The following is a 23,148-nucleotide window of genomic DNA, read 5'->3' on the forward strand; positions in this document are numbered from 1 at the left end:
GCAGGGGACGTAGAAAACATGATTTTAAATCTCTGACAAACTGGGTGCATTTTTAATGTTTCATAGTGCCAATCCATATATTGTTTCTCAAACTGTGTAGCAAGAGCCTCTCTGTCAAATGCTTGGAGAGAAAAGCCACTGGAAAGTGGGATTGTGTTTGGAAATAATAGCCTCCTGTGCCTTCTAGTAGATTTTAAAAAGAAGTTACTGCTGGTGCTGTCCTGATTTGCTCCATGGCTGAACTAGGATCAAAGTTAAACCTATCAAACTCCCAATAAGTTTCCTCTTTGCCTGTGATTCCCCAGGCTGCAAGTCAGACACTTTCTGTGATCTTTTTTCCTTTTTTATTTTTTTTTTCCTTTTTTTTTTCTTTTTTTTTTTCTTTCCCCTTTCCCCAAGTACTGAACAATTAATTTTTTTTCCACCACAAAATAAAAAAAAAAAAAATTGGAAAAAAATAGTTATTTTTTTAAAAAAATCTCTTCACCTAAAGAAAAAGGTTGTTTAAGTGGAAGAAATAGTCTGACTGCATATAACAATATATTGTGAAAATTAAATAGCCTCAGGAAAAGTACTGTGTTTATTTTTCCTATGAAAGAGCCTCAGTACATCGTTAATTAAATTTTTGTAAGAACAAATTCTTTGGATATGCATATTCTACTGAAATTGAGTTAAAGTAAATATTAGAAGTGGTCAAATGGCACCATTTTGTTGTTCCAAAAAGCATTCCCAGCACAGTGTTACATTAAAAGCAGGTATCTCTAAATGCATTGAAGGATAATCTATGTCAGACCCTGAGTTTCCAATGAAAAGAATAATTTTAATTTTCTGTGGCAGAAGTTTTTCACTGCATCTTGTGTATCAGATAAAATATACAGCAGTTGCAATCTAATCCTGAGATATAATTACTTAGAGTAGTCCAAGAACTTTGCTCCCCAGCCCCAGAGTTACAGATTTCAGTGTCTTTAACTTTGCACAACTTTTGCACAACTTGGATGTAAGCACTCATTTTATAAATACATAGAAATTATTGTGTGAAACAGTTTTAGTCTTTTAGATATTATGTTTAAAAGACTTATTGGTACTGTTTGATTGTTATCTTAAAAGTCTGCTTGTGATAATGTTAAAAAAAAAAAAACCACAACAAAACATAACATGTACATTTTTAAAAAATGAATTTTTTCAGTGGATGAACAGAGGAATTTGATGCAACAGGTTTGTGACAAACTGGGAGTAGTCAAAGTTTCGTCATTCTTTGCTTCCAGACTCCATTTCCAGATTTCTGCATCGGATTTAAAGTTTAATCCATACCTTTTCAGATGACAATATTACAATAACTGGATAAATGGAATATTAATGTTCACGGCCTTTAATGCATCCATAAGTACATGTCTGCAGTGTGTCTTTTAATTGAAAAATATCAGTTATCAAAAGTTTAACTAGATTTATTAATATAAAATTTCACTCACTTCCTATAAGTTTATAGTTGGAGTGAATTTTCAAAATTCAGTAAGTATAATTTTGTCCATAAAAAAGGAGAAATACAGTGAAAATGCACTTTTGCTACACAAAATTACTTAAGATAATTACATGACTTTAATGAGAGGATATTAAATTGTATTTGGCAGAAAGAGTAAGTATAAATCTGATATTTGCTAAGGGATGCAGTTTTTCAGGAGCACGTTGAATATCTGTAATCTTATTGTAGATGGGGAGAAAACCCCTGATTTTATTATGATGAGAATGAATGCAAGACAAATTTTCTTTTCATTTTTATGAAAAAAAGGAAAACCTATTAATTGAATTTTTTTTTCAGGGTGTTTGTCTTTATTATATTCCAGGCATGCATTTGTTTTGCATGTACAGAAACTCCCACCTGTTCATAAGGGAAGCAAGAAAGAGTATGGGGTTGCTACACATTTACTCTGCTGTGAAGTAGCACAGCTTGTGAGAGAAAATTGAAGCTGTGAAAAGATATTATAGGGTGGAAAGTTATCTGTTCATCTTATTATCATGTTTTATTCCTGCTGCACTTGGAGAGGTAGATGGGTGCACTGAAGACCATTTGCACTTCCCTCCCTTGAGAGAAAGCTTATTTGGTTGGAAAAGAAGAGGACAAAACTTTTTAAAGGTCATTATGCCTTCATTTTCTGTATATTTGGTTGCTGTTCTTAAGATAAAAGAAAACAAAGGCTTTAATCCCCTCAAAAGGTGGAAAAGATTCAACTTGAAAAATTCTATGCAGGATTTTGGTTTGATGAGCAAAACCAATAGTAGGGCATAGTTGTAACACTATAGCAAATCACAGTCCTGAATTACTGTATTAATTCACTGTTTATTTCTCTGAAAACGTCTTTTTGTGTCTAAGGAAATTATACTGGGGTGGGGGGCCTGCTGGTGGCAAACCCAATTGGTTTTATACTGGGTTTGTTTCTATAGATGGGCAGTTTTAGGAAGAAAAAAAAAACAAAGACCCAAGGGAAGTAGTTGCAGGATTTTTCTCTCCTCCCCTGTGTTGTGCTGCTGTGTTCAGTAAGATAACAGATTATGACAATATTTAGCTACTTTGGCAGTGAACCAGACTTTCTCTTTTTTTCAATCCGTCCCCAAATTCACAGCTATTTACCCAGTTTGCGGGTCAGACCACCATCCTTGGTTCCTGCAAACAAGCAAACTTTTGTTTGAAGTGATTATTTCCGTGTAAAGAGAGAGATATTTCATTACAGATGTCCCCCCTAAGGCATCTGAGTTCAGCTTTTGGTGATTTTTCCCTCTGTTCTCTTGTGCAACAAGCAGTGATTGGAGCTCAGCTCTGTGGGATGAGGCTGAGTTTTCTAACTGGGTTTTGCTTTTATCTGCAGCTCTGTGCTGTTTCCTGCATGGCAGTAAATCTGCAGCTCTCTGTGAGAAGAAACCCTTATTATTTTACTCTTTTGCACTCATTGCTAGGATTCAAAACTGCTGGGAACATTTGGACTCTAAGTCCTCCTGTTGCAGAAATCACGGAGGAGCTTTCATAGAATTTCATTCCTCTGGAGCACAAAAGTCATCCAGCCAATATTTCCTTCCAAAACCAGTTTAAAAGGCTAAGACATGTTGCTGGAGAGCCTGCTGGTTTCTAATCCTCCCAAAATAACATTGATTTGCTGGGTGAAGTTATCCTCATGGTGATACATGATGTGTTTTGCTAGAAAGAAGGGAGTACTCAAATGTCCGGATCCTGAAGCTTTTGCCTTTCTGCCTTCAGGAAAAATTCTTTGCCTCAAACTTGGTGATTGCTTTAAATATAGTTGTGTTAGGAAGTAGCACTCTTTGTGTACCTAAGATTTGCCTGGTACACGAAGGCCCACAGCCTATTTACTACTAAAAATGGGCTAAATCTGAGTGTGGCAGATTGCTTTAGATGCAGATGGAAAAGAAAATTGCTGAACCTTGATTTCAACTTTAAAGCTAATAGGAGGAAAAATATTCTTGGACCATCCTATAAGGTGTACTATTATTAAGTTCATTAGCTTCCACTCTTCCATTTGCTCTTTTGCACAACACCATACTGTCAGATGTGTCATGGGATATCTACACCTCTGTCCTGTTTGGGCATTTTGGGATTGGTGGTGTTGTGCAAGAATATGATGTTCTTCCATAGATCCAAAGAAGGAGGTTTAAAACCCAGCCTGGGAATTAAAGGAACAATTAGAAGTGGGAAAAAGCTGGCTTGTTAGACAGGTAAAAGTTTAGCATCTGGTGGCTGAATAGGCAAGCTTCTGGACATAGTGACAAGTCTACCACTTTCCTATTACAAAGAGTAATGAGAGGCTGAGGACAGAAATAAAGGATAATAATAATAATAATAATAATAATGACACATGAATACAATCAACTGTGAAGCAATGTTGTACATATTAGGAAAAAAAATGAAAATTACATAATGAAATTTTGATACCTGAATGTCTTTATTGTGTTGTACAGTATTCGGCTTTCTAGGTGCATCAGAATTTCAGTTTTCAGTCATTTAAATGCCCAAATGTAGCTCTACAAAGAAAACTTATTTCTTTCTCATCTAATTAAATAGGTGGATGCTAAATGTGGTGACTGAAAGCTTGGAAAAGAGAGAACTTGCTGAGAAAAATCAGTGGTGCTAAGGAAGACAGGTAATGTGGGCAGGTGAACTAAGGCAGCAACTGTCTAGATCTGTGAAAAAGCTTCTGTGGAGGAGAGGTTGTCTTTGTCAGGAAAGGAGAACAAGTCTTTTGAGGCCCTCTTTTTGTGTTTTTGGGGCCTGATTATGAAGGCAAGATGAATTTGTGACCACTGGTATGAGGAGAGGGTCTGGGTAGTTCACTGCCACTTTTGTTTTGTGCCAGGGTTCTTCTCCTCTGGAATTAGTTTTATTTGGTAACATGAATTTATTGTTATTTGTAGGCAGGTGGGTTTGTCAGTTGAGGATGGTTTTACAGATTTATAGAGATTTTGTTGTGGAGGGTGTATTCCCTGTGTTTTCCTAGTTGAAATCAAAGTCTTGTTGGAACAACTCAAGCCATAACTTTTTAAGTTATGTTGGAGTGGGTTGGGTTTCATAGGCTGAACCCTGGGGACTCAGCAGAGGGAGGAGGATCGATGTAATAGCTGCTGATGGAATGACTGAAACTCAGCAGTGCAGTAGAGCTGTGAAAATAGCAAATGTCATCCAGTGATGGTTGAATCTCCAGCTGATGGCAGGGAAGTTACAGAGCCATGGGACTGACACCAGAGAACTCCTCTCTGGAACAACGCATCCCGTGCTGACCGTGCTTGTTCAATAACATGACCTAAAAATTGAAATAACTGCACAGAAAGGCAACATGAAATGGCTGTCTTGTGAGAGATGAGAAAGATTGACTCTTTGCTTATCTCTAGGTAGGGAGTGAAAAAAATTGCTGTCTAGAAATAGGGGGAAGGCAGGTGAAAAGAACTGTGAAAGACAACTAAGCGTGATGCAGAAATCAGTGGGTATAATTTAGCCTTCAAAATATCATCATTACTTATTAGATGTAGGTTTCTAACTGTTGGAACAACAAGAAAAACATTCTGGGAGAGCTTCTGCTTGGAAAATATTTTGGGAAAAACAAGAAAAAACCCTTGAATACTTTTATGAGTTTGAGAAGTCTGAAAGAAAAGAGTGGTATAGGATGCCTGCAAGAACCTGGACTTGGTAAGATGCCCCTTTTTACTCTTGGTTAAGAATGGGCAGAACACAGGAATTGGACATTTTTGAAGAGCTATGAGAATATTCAGAATTTCTATGCATGAAGAAGTCTGTAGTTCTCAAAAGATAATATGTCTTAATAAAATTAAATTCAGTGGCAGAATAATTACTGTTTTGTAGGACCATCAATTAGCCTCCTTGTTGGTAGTCACCTCCTTATGAAAACCCTCTGAGAACTGGTAAAAGATCTTCCCACCCTTTGCTGAAAACAGATAGGCAAGTCCAGCACCATCTGTCAGCAGGAAAATAATTCTTGAGCTGAAATAAATACTAACCCAATGTATCCTCCAACTCCTAAGGCAAAAGAAATAGTGTAATTGTGGGTCAGTTCATGTGTTATAAATGCAATTCTGATTTAAACCTCATTCTAAAACTCTGCATTAGACTTTAATTCAGAATTGCATTTCAAGATTACATGGTAAAGCATTTAATTTCCTTAATTTAATTTTCAGTATGCTTTGATCATACAGCAGCACTTAGGCAATTTCTTTCTTGCTCTGTTGTTTGCCTCTACATTAAAAGATAAAGTTTTAATATTGTCAGTCACCAGGAGAAGAGTAGTTTTAAAAGGAGAAATGTACCATTTACACAAAGCCCTGCTTAGCGTCCTTAGCACAAACAAATGACCACCAGTGCTCCAAAACTGGAGAAGCCTCTGAAATTAGATACTCTTTCCTGTGTCTGTTATTGAATTGATAATAAAATTATTTCTTGGATCTAAAACGAGAATATGGTTGTAAAAGTAAAGTAGTACAGAGAGTTACAGACTGTAGACTAGGGAACATGTAATGTTGTAACAACTTATTTTAAGTCTGTGCTGGCCTTATTATTTCTGATGAAATACATGTATATATAAGTATATACACACAGGTTTTTGGCTGGTTTTGTTCCAAATTAAACATTTGCTTAATAACTTTGTGCATCATCTGTAGCGTGCTCATTGTGATTTATCTGGACCTGAATGTTGAGTCTGTGTTTCTTAAAGTAAAGCTAGGATACAGAATTAAAATGAAGGACAAGACTGGAATTAAAAATTCTTTTGATAAATGGAAATCCCTGTCAGGAATGGAACTGTTCCTCAGGGATGTTATAGGTAAAGTTTGTTCTGCCTTATGGCCTGATGATGGACTACATGACCTTTCAAATTCTCCTCAAGCCTTATTTTATGATTCTGTGATCAATTCATTTTGACACTTGACAGCTGCTGGTAAATAATTCTACTGTCCTGAATACTCTCAGTGATTAATTTATGTATTTTGCACATGAAAAACTCTACTACATTTAAAATAATATTCTTTTTTGTTTGGAGATGGCAATAATAAAGGATATGGGTCTCACTTGGCTATTTAACAAAATATTCCCAGCCTAAAATGTACTATAATGTTGAATTTCTGTGGGAGTTTACAAGGCTATAAGTTATTATTATTCAGCATAAAGATATCTCCAGGTTTCTCTCCTGTTGCAACAATGCTATTCTCATTAATGGTAATAATTAGGAGATAATTCACTTTATTTGGAAAATGAAATCCTGAGATTAAAATCCTGGTTAACATTCAGTCTGGAATCAGATGATAGCATGTTAAAGTCATGGCAAGGTGCTCTTCAACTTGTAACTGTAATTTAGTCTCAGAAATATTCTGAAAATATTCTCAGGTTAATCAAAATTGATTTATGTGTATTAAACCCACTGAATGCTCATCAAGTATCAGGTTGGGAAATTGTAGTAGCAAATCCTTGGTAGTTTGCCTTTATTCTTGGGTGGAATGGCTCACTGGATTTTTGGAAACATTTTAAAGCCTGAACAGCCCTCCAAGGCTGGATACAAATGCACTACAGATATATTTTTGCAAACCTGGCAGTGTGGATCACTGTGTTTTGTTATACCTTACAGGTAATTAATTATTCCCCAAACTATGCAAGTGGTTTGTGGGTTTGCTATTCTGGTATTTGTAACTGTCTTGCCATTTTTTATAAATAATGGTTCAAAAGATACTTAAGATTGTAAGCTAGTATCTCTGCTTATAAATCCCATCCATTTCAAAAGCCAATTATTACCTGGTGTATCTGTTGTGTAAGAAAGTGGATTTCTGTGCATTTCATTTGAAAGAAAATTGTCTGCAATCATGAATTTGCTAGAAGATGTGGTGAGTTTTCTTGGTCATGACATGATGATCTATATGTGTTCTGGATGATGAACCCCCTGAAAAGATGAAGACCAAAACCACACTTTGCACAGAGCCATCAGGAGCTCTGCTTGCTGCTCACCCCCTTCAAAACTTACAACATCTTATTTTCTTTCAACAGAAAGCTTTTCTTTACAGACTATGGGAATGCTGCCAAGGTTGAGAGATGTGACATGGATGGAATGAACAGGACGTGGATAGTAGACTCTAAAGTTGAACAACCTACTGCTCTTGCACTAGACCTTGTCAATAAATACGTGTACTGGGTTGACATCTACCTGGATAGCGTGGAAGTTGTCGACTACCAAGGGAGAAAGAGGCACACAATAATTAAAGGCAGACAAGTAGGTATTAATTTGCCAATCAGTAAAATGTAATATCAATAAATGAATGTACATAATGCTTAAAGTTACAGAAATTTCAGCTGATTGTCTCTTTTAATCGGAATGTGTTAGAGGTTAAAAAAATCCACCTGTGTGCTTTGTTTCATTTGCACTCCAGTTTGTTTTGCAGCCTATGGACAAGCTGGAATCCAGTGCCTCATTAACAATGCACCATGTAAGTCCCTTCAGGAGGGAAAACATGGGGCAATGAAAAGATACTAGGGAATAAATTGTTAATGACAAGAAGATGTCCTTGCCGGTTCCAGGAGGAAAGACTCAGAAACAAGAATGGAAAAAAAAAATATCAGAATAGCGAATCTATTCCCCTGTTCAGACCAATTTGGATGCTTTTAAATCATATTTTAGTGATGGTAATAATGCTTTTTCCAGTTGATCCAGATGTTTGGCATCATAAATACCAATGCTGAGACTGTGTGAGTCTTTGAGCAGGAGCACATCAATCTGGGAATATTGCTTCAGCTTGAGGAGCTAGGTAGTAGGTGGCACGGAAAGGGAGAGTTCCCTGGCAGATGTGAGTGTTGGGACAATCGAGGGCAAATTAGGAAAGACCAAGCTGTTCCTGGTTGCTACTTGGGCTCCCAGAGCTGCCATGGGTACCATGTTTTCATCTACTGCTGTCTGAGGTTAAACAGAGTGTGTAAAAATTTGCAGACAGAATGCACATTTTACCTGCTCTGTTGTCATTCTTTGCTTGCTTCCAGGTGATCAATGTTTACAAAGAGACAGCTGCTTAGTGTACCTACCCTTTTAAAACAGGCAGAAAATATGACAAAAACCAGTCTAGATCACCTGGCTAAATAGCAAATGCCTTCCTGTTTTTTTTACTGAATCTCTCTGACTTCTCTGACTTCCAGTCTTTAGCCAATTCTGGAGTATTGGTACCTTTCCTTTTCTTCCTTTTCTTCCTTTTCTTCCTTTTCTTCCTTTTCTTCCTTTTCTTCCTTTTCTTCCTTTTCTTCCTTTTCTTCCTTTTCTTCCTTTTCTTCCTTTTCTTCCTTTTCTTCCTTTTCTTCCTTTTCTTCCTTTTCTTCCTTTTCTTCCTTTTCTTCCTTTTCTTCCTTTTCTTCCTTTCCTTCCTTTTCTTCCTTTTCTTCCTTTCCTTCCTTTTCTTCCTTGTCCTTCCTTGTCCTTCCTTTTTGGAACAGATACTTTAAAAAAAAAAAAGGAATACCATATCCAAAACCAATTCAAGTTCCTTTAGTGGCTGTAACTGAGTTGTGCTGCTGTCACAGGAGAGGTGCTTGGTCTTTCTCATCTTTCTGATGCACAGATGCAAAAGAGGATTTTTTATCAATTCAGAGGGATTCTTTGTTCTATAAACTAGCTAAGGAGGGAGAGGGATGCCTTTTTCCATCACAGGTGAAGGATATTTTAAAATTTGGCCTTTGATTTGACCCCTGCTTTGGCAGGAGGGATGGACTCTGATCTCCAGAGGTCCCTTCCAACCCCTGCTATTCTATGATTCTATGAAAAACCAAAACATGTTGGTGTTTTTTCCTTTCAAATGAAAAAGTAGTGATTTCACCACATCCTCTGCCTGCATTTGCCAGAATTTAGAATTACTTTAGTTATTTCAAGTTACTCCTCATTAGTCCAAGGGAACAGCAGACCAGAAAATTATTCAATTATTCTCAAGAAATTTTAGGGATTGAAGTTTGTTGCGTAAGTACAAGCATATCAAAAGAGACACTTTTCCAAATGACACTTCCCAAATTGGTTTTGGTTAGAATGTCAAACACTTCCAATTTTTTTTTTTTTTTTCTATCTGGGAGGGTAATTTCTAAGGCTTGAAATATTTTATGCACAAGAGGGTTTTCTTGTCTGGGTTTTTCTGTAAGAGATGCACGTCTGAATTTGTAAGTAAATGAGCTAAGTAAATACTTTGTGGTGAACAATTTATTGATTTAAGTCATAAGAGATTCAGCCTCTGAATATCTGAACACCAGCCAACAAATTCTCTTTATTTGTTAAGCTTTTAATATTGCCAATGAGATATTTTTTATTTTCTCAATCTGTAAATCAGCACAACTGCTGGATTATGGAACACTACATGTTTGAGCTGTGACTGGCTAACTAATTTTTAATCAAATTTCCAAGACACATCACATTTTGGAATTTGCTTTTGAGAAACAAGCGGTACTGTCTGACCACAATCAGATTTAAAAAAAAACCAACATAAAAGGAACACAAGCATAGCTGAAGCTATTTCTTTATTTGTTTGTATATTTACTTAAGAAAATATTCACTGCATTTATCTTGAATTATTTGTCTTGTTTTGATCATAACAATAAAAAAGCCCAACCTATAAGCTGTTGTATGTTTATGATATTTATTAGCTAATGCTAGTTAATCTTATTTAATCATAGTTATTAATTAATATTAGTTAATGCTAATATAAGCTGTCAGGCTTAATGAAGTGTGCAGGAGATCTAATTTAAAAGGCAGAGACTTGGAAGTTCAGCAGATAAATTAAGTTGGATTGCTAAGATTTTCAGTTTTCTGCCTTTTTTGTACAAAGCTTTTCTAATTATGAATTTCAGACTACAAGAATGTACTTGTAGTGCATTTTTTTCATTATTTACAAATATTTATTGACATATTCAGAAATCCTTTTCTACTGTTTACCATGTATATTTCACAGTAAAGTTTTGTGGATATCCCAGAAAAATTCAGTGAAGATAATATTTTTTTTTTCTCTTTCTTTTCCAGATTAGGCATCTTCGTGGTCTGGCAGTATTTGAAAGCTATTTATATACAGTTAATTCAGACAACCACAGCATTTTACGAATAAACAGATACAATAGCAGCGATGTTCAATCTCTTGCTAGACATGACAATGCTAGAGAGATCCATGTGTACCAGAAAAGAACTCAAACAACAGGTAAGATCAACATTCCTCATTCTAGGAAACCTGAAACGAGATATTAGGTCCATTTGAGGTTAAAAAATTTCTTCCAGAAAGTGCAACAGGAGGTGCAGTGACTTTTTGTTGCTTCATGTGTCCAATTTCTGTGCATCTCTCAGGTCTTAACACAACTCTCTCCCAGAGCTTGGAGAACCCCCAAGGAGCCCTGCTCAGCAAACTTTCTGCCTCCATAAAATCAGTGCTTTCAGAAGTTAACATCTTCAAAAGAAAACCCCCATCCTATCTTAGAGGTTGCCAAAAAAGCCTGGAGATGTGGGCAGCTAACCTGAGATAAATTGCTGTTAAGTTTTCCTTGGTTTTTATAAAAACCATATTTACCTGTTGTGAAAAGAAATATTCATTTTTGTCTATACTGGAAAGCTTCCTACAATATCAGAATTTCTGCAAAAGTAGCAGTTTCTGAGGCCCATGGTCCTATATGACTCTAATCCTGGCTCTGATCACATGCTTTCTGTATCCAGAACAGAACTTTCTGTTAAGATAGCAAGGTCCAAAATGTTTACCCCCATACTTTGTGAGAATTTTTTGATGTGACTGATACAGCAATAAATCATCACACAACTGCTGGGACAGAAAAGCTAACTCATCAATTCTGGTGATCAGCATCAAAGTTATTAGACAGACTGACTGCTTTGAGAGAAGTTCCTCAAGTGGGAACAGACTCTAAATTGATGTAGATTGGGTGAAGTAATTTTTACCCTAGAGCTGAGGGCACTGATTTGTAGATGGCAGTGTCTGAAGGAGGCTGCAGAGTCCTTGCTCATGTACCCCTGAGGGACTCAGGTTGAGCAGAAGAGAGACATGAGCACAGTGGAAGCTTTTATTACATTCTGTGATTACTCTGTTCCCCTTGCCTCTTGTTCTTCGCTCTGCTACTTCTTTTCTTTGAATGGACGTGTGTGTTTCTTGTCAGGATTCACTGTAAAGGCTTCTTCACTTCGTAGAGTTTCTCTATGCATTTAACAATATTGGCCATTTGTTTACCTTTTTTAATTTTTTTTTTTTTTTTTTTTTTTTTTTTTTTTAATAAAGGAGCAAAACCTAGAAAGCTTGACCAAAATGAAAAAGAAGATAAAAACATTTTTGAACTAAAATACTGTTGGCCTAATGTAGTCCAGCTTAGGAAGTGTAGGATAGAAAGGTAGATTTTGTTTGCTCATTGTATTTACCTTAAAAAGTTTTAAAAAAATTTGTTTGATATGTTAGTAATCTCATTTGGAACTGTGCATTTGAAAATATGGAATCAACAAAAGGTGTTATTTTGATTGTTTAGCTGGATACATGTTCCAACTGTAAAAACGTGGAAAAACATTGCAAGGCTTGTTCTGTTCTTCTTGCTTCTGCACAGGTAGAAGGGAGTTTTCTGATGGAGTTCAATTAATATAAAGCTTCCTGTTCCCAAAAAACCCATCCAACCAATTAAATAAACCAAAGCAGCAAACAGCCAAGGGGAAAAGTGTCAGCTGCTCCAGGGCGTTGCTGCCTGGCAAACTTCATGTAGAAGCCTATTCAAAAAGGGCTGACTACATAAAGCAATGGGGATGGCTTGATAGGCACAGGATGGCCCTTTGGATTGCTTGCCCAGTTCAGGCATCACCTTAAAATAACACCTCCTGTCTCAGTTATTTGCTGGAGAAATATTTGTAGTGACACAAATTCCCTTTTTTCCTCCTGTCTAAACTTTCCACATGCTGATGTATATAATTACCTTGCTTTAAATGGATTTCAACCTTGCTGGTTTTTTTTTTATCCTGGCTTTAGTCAGAAGCCATGCGTGTGAGGTGGATCCATATGGGATGCCAGGGGGATGTTCACACATCTGTCTGCTCAGCAGCAACTACAAAGCACGGACCTGTCGCTGCAGGACTGGCTTCATCCTGGGGAGTGATGGCAGGTCATGCAAAAGTATGTTATTTAAATCAGTCACTGATATTTAAAAGTATATTTCTGCTTATCAATAGCAACACGGAACACCTGGGGCTGGTTTGGGATAAAATTGGTTGCCACATGTACCTGATGCTTTGTTCGTGTATTCCTTTCATTCCCTTAAAATGATTTGATTTGGCTTAGTTCATACAAGTGTCAAATCAAAGCTGGGATGCTGTTTAAAGTGTTCTAAAAATCATCAAAGGTTTTCAGTTCATCTCTCTTACTCTTTTTTTTTTATATACTATCATTCTCTCAGTGCATAGATACAGAAATGCTTTTAAATAGTTTATCACATCTAATTTGTACCCATGCAATCAACTTGTGTAACTCACATTCATTCCTGTGAATAAGTTGACCAAGTTTTTTGTTTGGTTGCTTTTTTGGTGTGTGAAAGCAAGTTTGATTTCTGTAACTATGGTAGTACCTAAAATTTTATAATATATACCTAATATTAGGAACAACATCTGTTGGTCACCTACAGCCAACAGGACAGTCCAGGAAGTTTTGGAAACACCTGTTTTTGTCTGGTTTTTTTCTGTCAAAATGCATTGAATTATTTCAGATGAAAAGCATGCAATTAGGTACTTTGAATGCTGGTAGATGGTTTTATTTGACCTCAGACCAACCTTCTATGATTTTCACTAACACTTTCTACAGAAAAAACCTTAAGAGGAATTTTAAGATGGATATTGATAGTACTAAGGGGATATTTATGAGTATCTTCAAGAAAAAAAAATCACATTACTAAGCTTCAGTTATTTGTAATCAACCCACTTGATTAAATTGTGCAGATCCTCAGGAATAGGATATATTGGTGTCTATGTATCTCAGTATGAAAAAAAAAAGCTTTTTTGTTGTATCCCTCTCCATTGGAAAGAAATATACTGTCATCTTTTGTCTTATTTGTTTCTGACAAAATTGCTGTTTTGTATTTACTGGAGTTTATGGTCCTGTTAAAGTTAATGATTACTTTACTCAGGGTCTGCATTACCCTGATAGATTCTCATGAATTGTAAAATTAAATGTCTACAAAAATATATATATGCCCATTTCACAGTAGATACAAAGTTATTCTGTGATCTACCAGTGCTTTTCTATGTGAATTTTTATGGGAAAACAATAATTAGATGTAAGCAGCTCACTGAAGTAATTTGTATTGTAATTAAGGTAATATAATTGGCTTGATTTCTTGAGCTCGGATACCTTTGGAATATATGAAAGTTTAATTTTTAGTACTGACTAACATTTCTGCTCCCCCACTAATTGTACCAGTTAATTAAAAAGTGGCATTATGCACTGTAAAGAAGATTAGGCAGCATCAGTTGTTTATGTTTGTAATCTTTCTTTTGCAGGACCAAAGAATGAATTGTTTCTTTTTTATGGGAAGGGACGCCCAGGAATAATACGTGGAATGGATCTGAATACCAAAGTATCTGATGAGTACATGATCCCTATAGAAAACCTGGTCAACCCTCGTGCTTTGGATTTCCATGCTGAAACCAACTACATTTACTTTGCTGACACTACCAGTTTCCTAATTGGACGACAGAAAATTGATGGCACAGAGAGAGAAACAATCCTCAAAGATGGTAGGTGATGCCAATTGGTAGTGACAGTGTGAGAATTTCACTAGGGAGAAACTGAACTGACATTTACAGATCATTTAAACCTTTATCTAAATCTCCTGTGGAGAACAGACCCAAACTTAGACCTTGAACAGAGTTGGAGATATTTCTTATTTTATAACTTCCTTTTTATTTTTTCTGAGTGCCAAAATGTTTGGTTAAGCTGCTTTGTTGTGAGTTTTTACTTTGTCCATTCAACCTTATACCCACCAGTAATTCCTACACCTCCACTGCATTCTTTCCCTAGTTATATACAATGAACCCATAATGTAACGCTTTATAATTATTCACTGAGCCATCCCATATCCTTGTGGACTCTGAGACTTCTTCACTCCAGCCTGTGTCACAATGTGGATTCTGGAGCTTATTCAAGTAGTTGACAATAAACTAGGAGGGAATCCTGAGGGTGGGAAACCTCCTATCCAGAGGGACCTAGACAGGTTGGAAGGATGGGCTGAGGCCAGTTGTGGGAGATTTAACAAGGCCAAGTGCCAGGTCCTGCACTTGGGTCACAAAAACCCCATGAAATGCTACAGGCTTGGGAAAGAGAGGCTGGGAAGCTGCTCAGAGGAAGAGGACCAGGGGGGTCTTAGTCTAGAGCCAGATGAATGTGAGCCAGCATGTGTGCCCAGGTGGCCAAAAAGGCCAAGAGCATCCTGGCTTGTGTTAGAAATAGTGTGGCCAGCTGGAGAAGGGAAGGGATTGTCCCCTGCACTTGGCAGTGGTGAGGCCTTCCCTGGAATCCTATGTTCAGTGCAGGGATCCTCACTATAGGAAGGACACTGAGCTGCTGGAGCAAATCCAGAGAAGAGCAGCGTGGATTATCCAATGATGTGTTATTGATAGTCCTAATACTTAAAAAGACTAAAAAATTGTCACTCTAATCCTCCCCGTGCTACTTGCCCAGGAAGTTATATTGTTAGTTAGAACTTGTGTAGTTTTATAATTTACCTTGTTTAAAGAAAACTTGTTAATGTATTTTTCATTATTTAAAAAATTAATATGGCCTCCAGCCACACTACCTCAGCAGGGACAGATTAAATCATTTCTTGGTATAAGGCTACTAGAGAAAATCAGGTTTGTCAGGTATGGCAGGTGATGGTTTAATATTTGCTCTGAACAGCATGCTGCTAAGGAACTGTATCTATGGGAGGTGTCACTTCTCAGATTAGAAGTTGTCATTTTTTGTGCCTGTCAGGTTTTGCAAGACCAGATCTGTTAGCTCAGGCAACCCAGTAACTCAGATAATTCCAGTTTACCTACGTGAGAACCTGATCCCACAAGCTGTTGGCTGGGAATTGAGAACACTGAGCATCTACCACTGCTGGGGTTTGGTTTTTCCATGCAGTTTCAGCTGTGATTTTTTTATTTTTCACTTTGGGAAAGAAACTGCTGGGGAGTGTTGATAAGTGACAGCCCCCAGAATGGCCTCTGCTAGAGCAGGCAGCACAATGCATTAGTGTTGTACCTACACCAGCTACAGAAAGTGACACCTGAGTGCAAAATTGTTCAGCTGAAGTAACATAAACATAAAGCTCTGGGGTTTTTTGACTTGTCTTCCATTCCCTCTTATGGTGTTTGGGGTTGCAGTGAGCCTAAAAGTGTTGTATTATTCCCTGGTAAATATGAACAAAGATCACTGATCTTTTTGCATAAACAAGGTCAAAATAAGTCTACAAAGATCTGTAACAACTGTTTAGGGGTTTGGTATATAGAAAAATTGTTTTTTCATCAGGTTTTCTTATTAATCTAGTATTTTAGGCACTCTGTGCTTCATTTAATTGACATTGATGTGCTAGACCATTCTGTAACAAGTTAAAGTGAACTTTAAACAGTAACTTCACAAAAAAGAATGCAAAATCCTCTATAGGGTTGTGCTGTAGAATTATCCTTTATTTTAGAACTTTCTGATTATATTTATCTAATTAACATGAGGGCCTTTTGTCTCAAATTAAAAAACAAAGATGCTCCAAATTTACCACAGAAGGCATGGTAGCTCAGGCACTGTAGCTATTATATAAAACTGAATAAATTTGTAGCAATATGCTTGTAAGGTTTAGGAGGTATCTAGCATTCTAATCTTAGTACTTAGCTTAGCTGTTGATACTAATACAGTCCATATTTAGATTGGTTTCATCTCCCAAAGAAGAAAAAAGCCAAAACTTTCTCATTAAAAAGCCGGTTTTATTAGTATAAAAACTGTGTTTAACCTAAAATATCAAGCAGGATAAAAACAAAATGTGTTTTGAACAGTTCAGTCCTTGTACTCAAGCTTGATTTTCATCATGTCAGGATGTCCTTGAGTTGAGCAAAATCTGCTGAACCCCCTCTGAGCCCTTAAAGGACTTTTCTTTCACTCCTGAGGCTTGTCTTTGTTGCCTGCTCTGTCCAGCACTCTTTCTCTTTGAGCTTTGGGCTCCCTGCATCTTGCATCCTCTCTTCTTTTCCCTACCATGCTTTGCACTTCCCTCTTTGCATATGTGATCCCTCCAAGAACCAAGGCCACTCTCACACTGTCAGAGCTCCAGCTGCCCTGACATTGCCTTTTTAAAAGAACGCAGCAGAGATAACAAATCCAGCTGAGAGTGTCCCAAAACCTGGGTGAGCTGCAGGCACTGATCTTGCCCATTCTGACTGATTTCTGACAGATCCACAAGTTTTTGGTCCTTCAGCTGCTTCTTGTCAGGCTGGCTGGTTGCTGGGTTAGGTGTGTCACCATCCTGCTGTTTCATACCCTCCATCTGGAGAAGTGAATTTTGACAAGCATTTAGATCACAAGGGAAAATGTATCCCCTAAAGTCTAGTGATGTTTAGGTGTATTAGAAATACAGATAAAAAAAAAACACAAAAAAACAAGACCCCCCCCATCACCTTACTCAATGTTTTTCCCCCTCCACAGTTTTCTCACGTTGTGTCTCACAAGTTGTAATGTCATCTCCACACCCATGACTGAATTTAAATCTAGTTTCTTAAATGCCCATGGTTTGGTTGACACTTTGCTGGGTACCTTTGTCTCTCTGTAATATCTTTTGAAACTTTAGAATTAATTCAGCTTCACTTGCTACGTTGGGCAGAGATCCAACAGTAATTAAGACCCTGAAATTTAGTAAAAATAGAGAGAAGAAATATCAAGGAGTGATTTGCAAGTTCACTCGTACTGATTTCTGCAGCTGGGCATAGCAGTATGAACACAGAAAATGTGAAACAGAATTATAAAGGAAGAGAAGAAAAAAATGTCACTACTGTTCAGATAAGTCAAAAGTAGAGGTAGTAAGGCTTCAATTGTTCCCATGTTCAAAGAAATGCACTTTGGAAAAAAAGCTGCTGGAGATTTTACTTGTAGTTCCTGTTACTGTTCAGGTCACTGCAGGGTGGTAGATAATACTTTGCCATTCAAGGGTTAAAGAAAAAAAAACAGAACAAAAGCTACCAAGTGTAAAATGACATCAGTTTTATACACGTACATACATCTCAGAGTGTTTTATTTAGCATAATCAATATGCATGGGATTAAATTATTACAGTTAGAATTAAAGATGGCATTTAATCTAGAAAGAACATCTAGTTATAATCCTGAACTACTCTAGACATTGTTAATTTCTTCAAGACAAACTTGTTTCTCAATTTGTTTTATATAATTCTACATTTTTGACAAATTATTTCATTTTTTAAAAAAATATAATTTTCCTATTTATATGTATTTTTCTGTGCTGTTTCTCTACTGCCATTGACCCAGAGGATATTGATAAGGAAAAAAAGAAACCAGTTTAGAAAATATTATATGGTTTTTTTAACTTTCAGTAGCCACCAGCTTCTTTGAATTTTCTGCATTTAAATAGTGTAAGCATACTGACTGAAGTATCTCAAGGGGATCCTTGTTATTTTTAAATTTTAGTATACAGTGAGTTGGCATCATAAATTTAAAAAACTTCAATATTGGATTTAAATGCCTTCTGCTTTTTTTAAAAAAACAAAATCATTTTAAAAGTAACAAATGAAATATTTTGCAATGCCAGATGATAACTTGATAGGTAATGTGGTGGTATTAGAATCACTAAAAAACATAGTTTAACAAAAAGGCTATAAGGTAATTTATCATGTTCCAATGCTTCTGAGATTGCAGTGGCACTTTTCATAGATGCTGTTATTGCATCCAAGTGTATGAAAAGCCCAATATTTCATTTATTCAGTAAAATTGTCATATTTTATCTTGGTGTATTGTTGATGACATACCTGTGGGTTATAGTAAGCAGAAAGGTTTTGTGAATTGTACTGATTTCTTCTGGGGAATGAGGTAGATGCCAAACACCATTACTCTAATAACCTAAAATATACATTGGTGAAGAGTTGGTCCCAAGGAAAATGTCTGACAGGCTGCAAACCAAAATTTGTAGGTACCATCAAGTTCTGAATGTAAGAGCTTTCCACTTTCTGTGTTATGGGTGTGGGGAGCATCTTGGTGGAGAAATTTGGGAGAAGATTTAGACAATGGCAACACAGCACCACTGCACAAGGCTGTTGTAGAAACAGTGACTCTGATAACAACTTGAAATGTCCCAAATAAGCATTTCAGGAGTTCATGTGAAGTTGTTTTCTGGAAAAATTACCTTAAATTACATATCATGCAGCACAGTTCAAATAGTAAACAGTTGTGTTCAGCTTAGCAGATTTACATGTGCACCTCTGGTGTAAGCAGAATTTAAGTAGGATCATTGATTCTGTCATTTCAGCATTTCTTAAATAACGAAACTTTTATGGACATTGCAATAAAAATGTCTAAGGGTCATGTTTATTCTGAGAAAAATGTTTCAAAATCTCCAGTGTTGATCAGAAAGTGACATCAGCACTGGTGAGAAAGAATGAACCTGATGAGAGCACTGGCGTTACTGGTATCAGTGTGAGCAGAAAAAGCCATTTTTCATTCCTTTTTTCAAATCTTGATTCATGTCATTGAGATTGTACTGTAGGAGTGTATATCTGAGTCTGACAAGTAATGCAATGCTTATTGTCAGGAAGCATCATAATAAGGAGGAGGTTTGTGCAGTGTGTGTGAGGGGGTGGCTGTTTGGGGTTTTTTAAATGTTTTTCACCTTCATTTTTATCACAACAAAGGGAGGCGTCACCTTGGTGCTGTGAATTTTCAGGTTTAGTGGAGAGACCCACTGAAGTCGCACCATTAATCCATTATCCCTTACCCTTTTTTTAAATCCATCTTGCCTGTGACAAGATGCCAAAGAAAGTAACCCTAAAACCAACATTTTCACCTTGAGTTTTACCACCTAAAGCAAGCAAACGGGGTGCTCTCAGCCTTCAGAAGGTGATGGGAGACTCTCCCAGGGGTGCTGCTGATCAGGGTTGGTCCTGGCCCTCTCTGAGGAACCAGGGGTTGGGGTTTCAAAGGTTTTTTGGGTGCTGGGGGGGGGTGGGGAAGGGGCAGGAAGTTGTGTGGAGAGGTGGCTCTCTCGGAGGGCTTTTGGCCACAGAGCTGAACTTGAGGGCTCAGCATGGTGAGGACCCCCTAACCCTTTCCTGCTTTGGAAGGGAAATATGGACCTTCCATGATCTTTTAAGGTCTTCTTCTAACCCATAACTTCCTGTCATTTTGTCATTCTGTGGTGTGAGGTGGACACAGCCCCTTGCTTGGAGGGCTTCTTAAGGGTGTGAGCTGAGCTGTTTAAGGGAAGCTGGGCGGGTGCCATGAAAAACATTGTCCCACATTCAGGAGGGCACAGGTTTAGGGCTTTCTGGTGGAGGGGTACATGGAGCAGTGGATTTCTCTTGCCCAGTGAATTCTGCCTTGGAGGGACTGAGGGAAAGGGGGTAACGAGTGCCTGAGCTGCTGGAGGCTGTTGAAGGGTTAGAGAGCAGATAAGGTGGTGGCCAGCAATGCCATAGCTCAAGCTCCATCACTGACCTGACTGGTACCATGTCTCTGGTATCACCTGGGCAATGGTGGGGTCATCCTGGAGATGAGGTGTGACCATGGTGGGGGAAACATGCCAGAGGGCTGCTGGAGCATCAGCTGAGGAGCAAAGGGTGATTCCTGAAGTGGAGTAGTGCCTCAACCTTCCCAGGAGTGCAAAGACCCATCTGGAAATTCCCCATCTCACCCCCCCTGCACCTAGACTTTGATCTTGCTGAAAGAAAAGGGAAAGGATGTTATGGAAGAGAAGGAAAACCTTTTCTAGAACTGTTGTCTGTACAGGAGTTGGAATCATGTGGGAGGTGGCAGAGCTCAATTTATAGCTTTGGGGGTAAGCTTGAGGGAAAACTTGTTGCTTGGGTAATTGTTCAGCTGCTTTGCAAACTGAGAAACCTCCACACTGTGTGGAATGAACATTCTGGGTTTATTTTGGGTCTGGATGGAACCCTACCACTGCCAAGCTCTCAAGCCCAGTTGTACCTCAGATGGGAGCAATGCTCTTGGCTCATGTGTTGCTTGCAGTGCTTGCAGTTTGCTCATATATTTGGCTTTAGAGAATAACTCTACTGGCGGATGTTCTTTTTTACATGATTTGCAAGGTCAAGGCACAACTAAAGAAGTGTAAATTGAATACCTATTTTGCTTATCTGTAAAATGAGAGTGAAACTTGTGATTTGGGTAAAAGCAAACGATTTAAAATAGCAGAGCTGATCCCAGAAGCTGCTCGTGACTTGTGTGGTGTTACAGTTTAGGATTATGTTAAGTAAAGATTCACACAGGTGAAGGGTGAAAGGTTATGGTTTAATATAAAAATACAAATGGCTTATGACCATTCCTTGTATTTTGTATTTTTTTCAGCCAAGACTAAGTAAATTTTGATATTGTGTTTCATAATAAATTCAGATTCAAGAAGATAATCTAACTATTTGGGCCATGTATTGTTCATGGTTTTTACTGGTGCATAATAAACATATTATATTAATCTCTTATTACTGTCCTCTCTCAACAGATCTTGATAATGTAGAAGGCATAGCAGTGGACTGGATTGGAAATAATCTGTATTGGACAAACGATGGCCACAGGAAAACAATTGCTGTAGCCAGGCTGGAAAAAGCTGCTCAGAGTAGAAAAACTTTATTGGAGGGAGACATGTCCCACCCCAGAGGAATTGTTGTTGATCCTGTCAATGGGTATGATGTAGACTAATTTATGTTGTTTCATTATTGTCTTTATATTATAAATATGATCTTGAAATTTGCTTAGGTTGCCATCTGTAGAGTCATGAATAAGTCTGTAATATTACAGTAGTCCATAATATCTTTAGCTCCTGCCCAGCATTCTTGCCTGAAGCTTTCAGAAGAATATGTATGCCCAGACCCTGTTGAATTTATGTCCAATTAATCTCAATGTGATTCACCTTTTTCTCAAACAAATTGAGTGTCTAAGACCTACATGTATTTTTAATACTAAGGGAGCTTTATAATACTCTCCTTTCTTTCTTCTTAAGTCTCAATATCTGAAGATAATTATAACCATATCCTTGTTCACACTGATTTACAAAACTAAATGAGACAGGTACTTTTCATTACTTATGAGCATAATTAATTGTGATAGGCTGCATAATAAAAAGAACATTATATTAGTGTGGCATCGTTAGGGTTTACCTAAAAATTTGCTGTTGCTTTCATTAGGGAATTGTCACTAGAGAATGATGGAGGCAGGTAATTCAGTGGGGCTGGAATGATTGCTGTTTTCCTAGTACTAAGTATGTATTTACACTATCAGGTTTTCATTTTTGAGCTTGTCCTTTGAGGAATGGAAGTGACTGTGGAAAGGCTACAATTAATTAAGGTCAGATAGTAAGGATGTAAAATCAGACCACAAACCATAACCATACCTACAATTACTTTGCTAAATTTTCCAGCTCAGTAAATGCATGACAGAGGCAATAGTGTATGAAGATGTATTGTCTGAAAAGGGCTATTATATAAAATACTTTTCTATAAAATAGAAATGTGTGCCCTTCATGATTATAGGTCTCGTGGAAGCTTTTCCTGAGGGATAGTATTTATTATGGCATTTTAATTATGTTTAGAAAATATTAGTCTTGATTTAGCCAATATACAAGCACTAACTGCATTTTGAGGTACAATTAAAGCACATTAATGCAAATGTCTGTCACTGTAAGCATGTTTTAGCTTATGATATGATAACTAGAATAAGTACAGACAGAAAGTTAATGGAGAAAAGCTCAGTAAGTGCTGTTGAGCAGTCAGGTAAATATTTGGGAAACATATTTTGTCTTCCAATAAAATAAATACCATATGCACCAGCATCCCTGCCTCAGCTTCCAGGTGTCCACAGGTTTTATAATTCTGTGGTTAATCCTAGTGTTGAGTCAAACATACAATGAAGTTTATAAGCCTAATGGATCAGAAATTGATCAATGTTCTTAGCATATATTTACAAAATATTAAAAGAACCCAAACCAATCTCCTAGGCATATCTGCATGTCTTTAAACCTATGTGATGATGGTGCAATTTTTTCTTTATCTTTACCAGTCTCTTCAATGAAAAGCAGATTGATCGAATTATGTTTATACATAAAAGTGTATTTGAACAAAACTTTTGACTTGTAGGTTTGGTACTTGACACAGATTTGATAACAGAATTGTTTATCGTTTCACTTTTTCATTCTTTTGTATATTCAGAATTTATATTCCAGGACTTTATTCTTAAGACAGTTAAGTAGGTTGGGGTCACACAAGTTATTTCAGAAACACAAACCTGGTGAAATCAAAGGTGAGGCACAGAAATACCAATTAAATCCTGACAATGCTGACAAAGTAGGATCCATTTAAGATACCTGTGATGTTTTTCCTCTATTTAATGCTTAATAATTGAAATCCTAGATTTG

General features: G+C 37.2%; 1 protein-coding gene across 1 annotated transcript in view; it reads left to right on the forward strand.

Moving 5' to 3' along the window:
• LRP1B (LDL receptor related protein 1B) overlaps nucleotides 1-23,148 on the forward strand; it is a 631,173-nt gene that overhangs the window by 398,897 nt on the left and 209,128 nt on the right. The window contains exons 8-12 of the mRNA XM_071746448.1: nucleotides 7,547-7,769; nucleotides 10,539-10,710; nucleotides 12,517-12,660; nucleotides 14,037-14,273; nucleotides 21,241-21,421. Of these exons, the coding sequence (XP_071602549.1) occupies nucleotides 7,547-7,769; nucleotides 10,539-10,710; nucleotides 12,517-12,660; nucleotides 14,037-14,273; nucleotides 21,241-21,421 (957 nt within the window). The remainder of the gene's footprint in view (nucleotides 1-7,546; nucleotides 7,770-10,538; nucleotides 10,711-12,516; nucleotides 12,661-14,036; nucleotides 14,274-21,240; nucleotides 21,422-23,148) is intronic.

Source organism: Heliangelus exortis, chromosome 6, assembly GCF_036169615.1.
Source record: "Heliangelus exortis chromosome 6, bHelExo1.hap1, whole genome shotgun sequence".
Taxonomy (NCBI): domain Eukaryota; kingdom Metazoa; phylum Chordata; class Aves; order Apodiformes; family Trochilidae; genus Heliangelus; species Heliangelus exortis.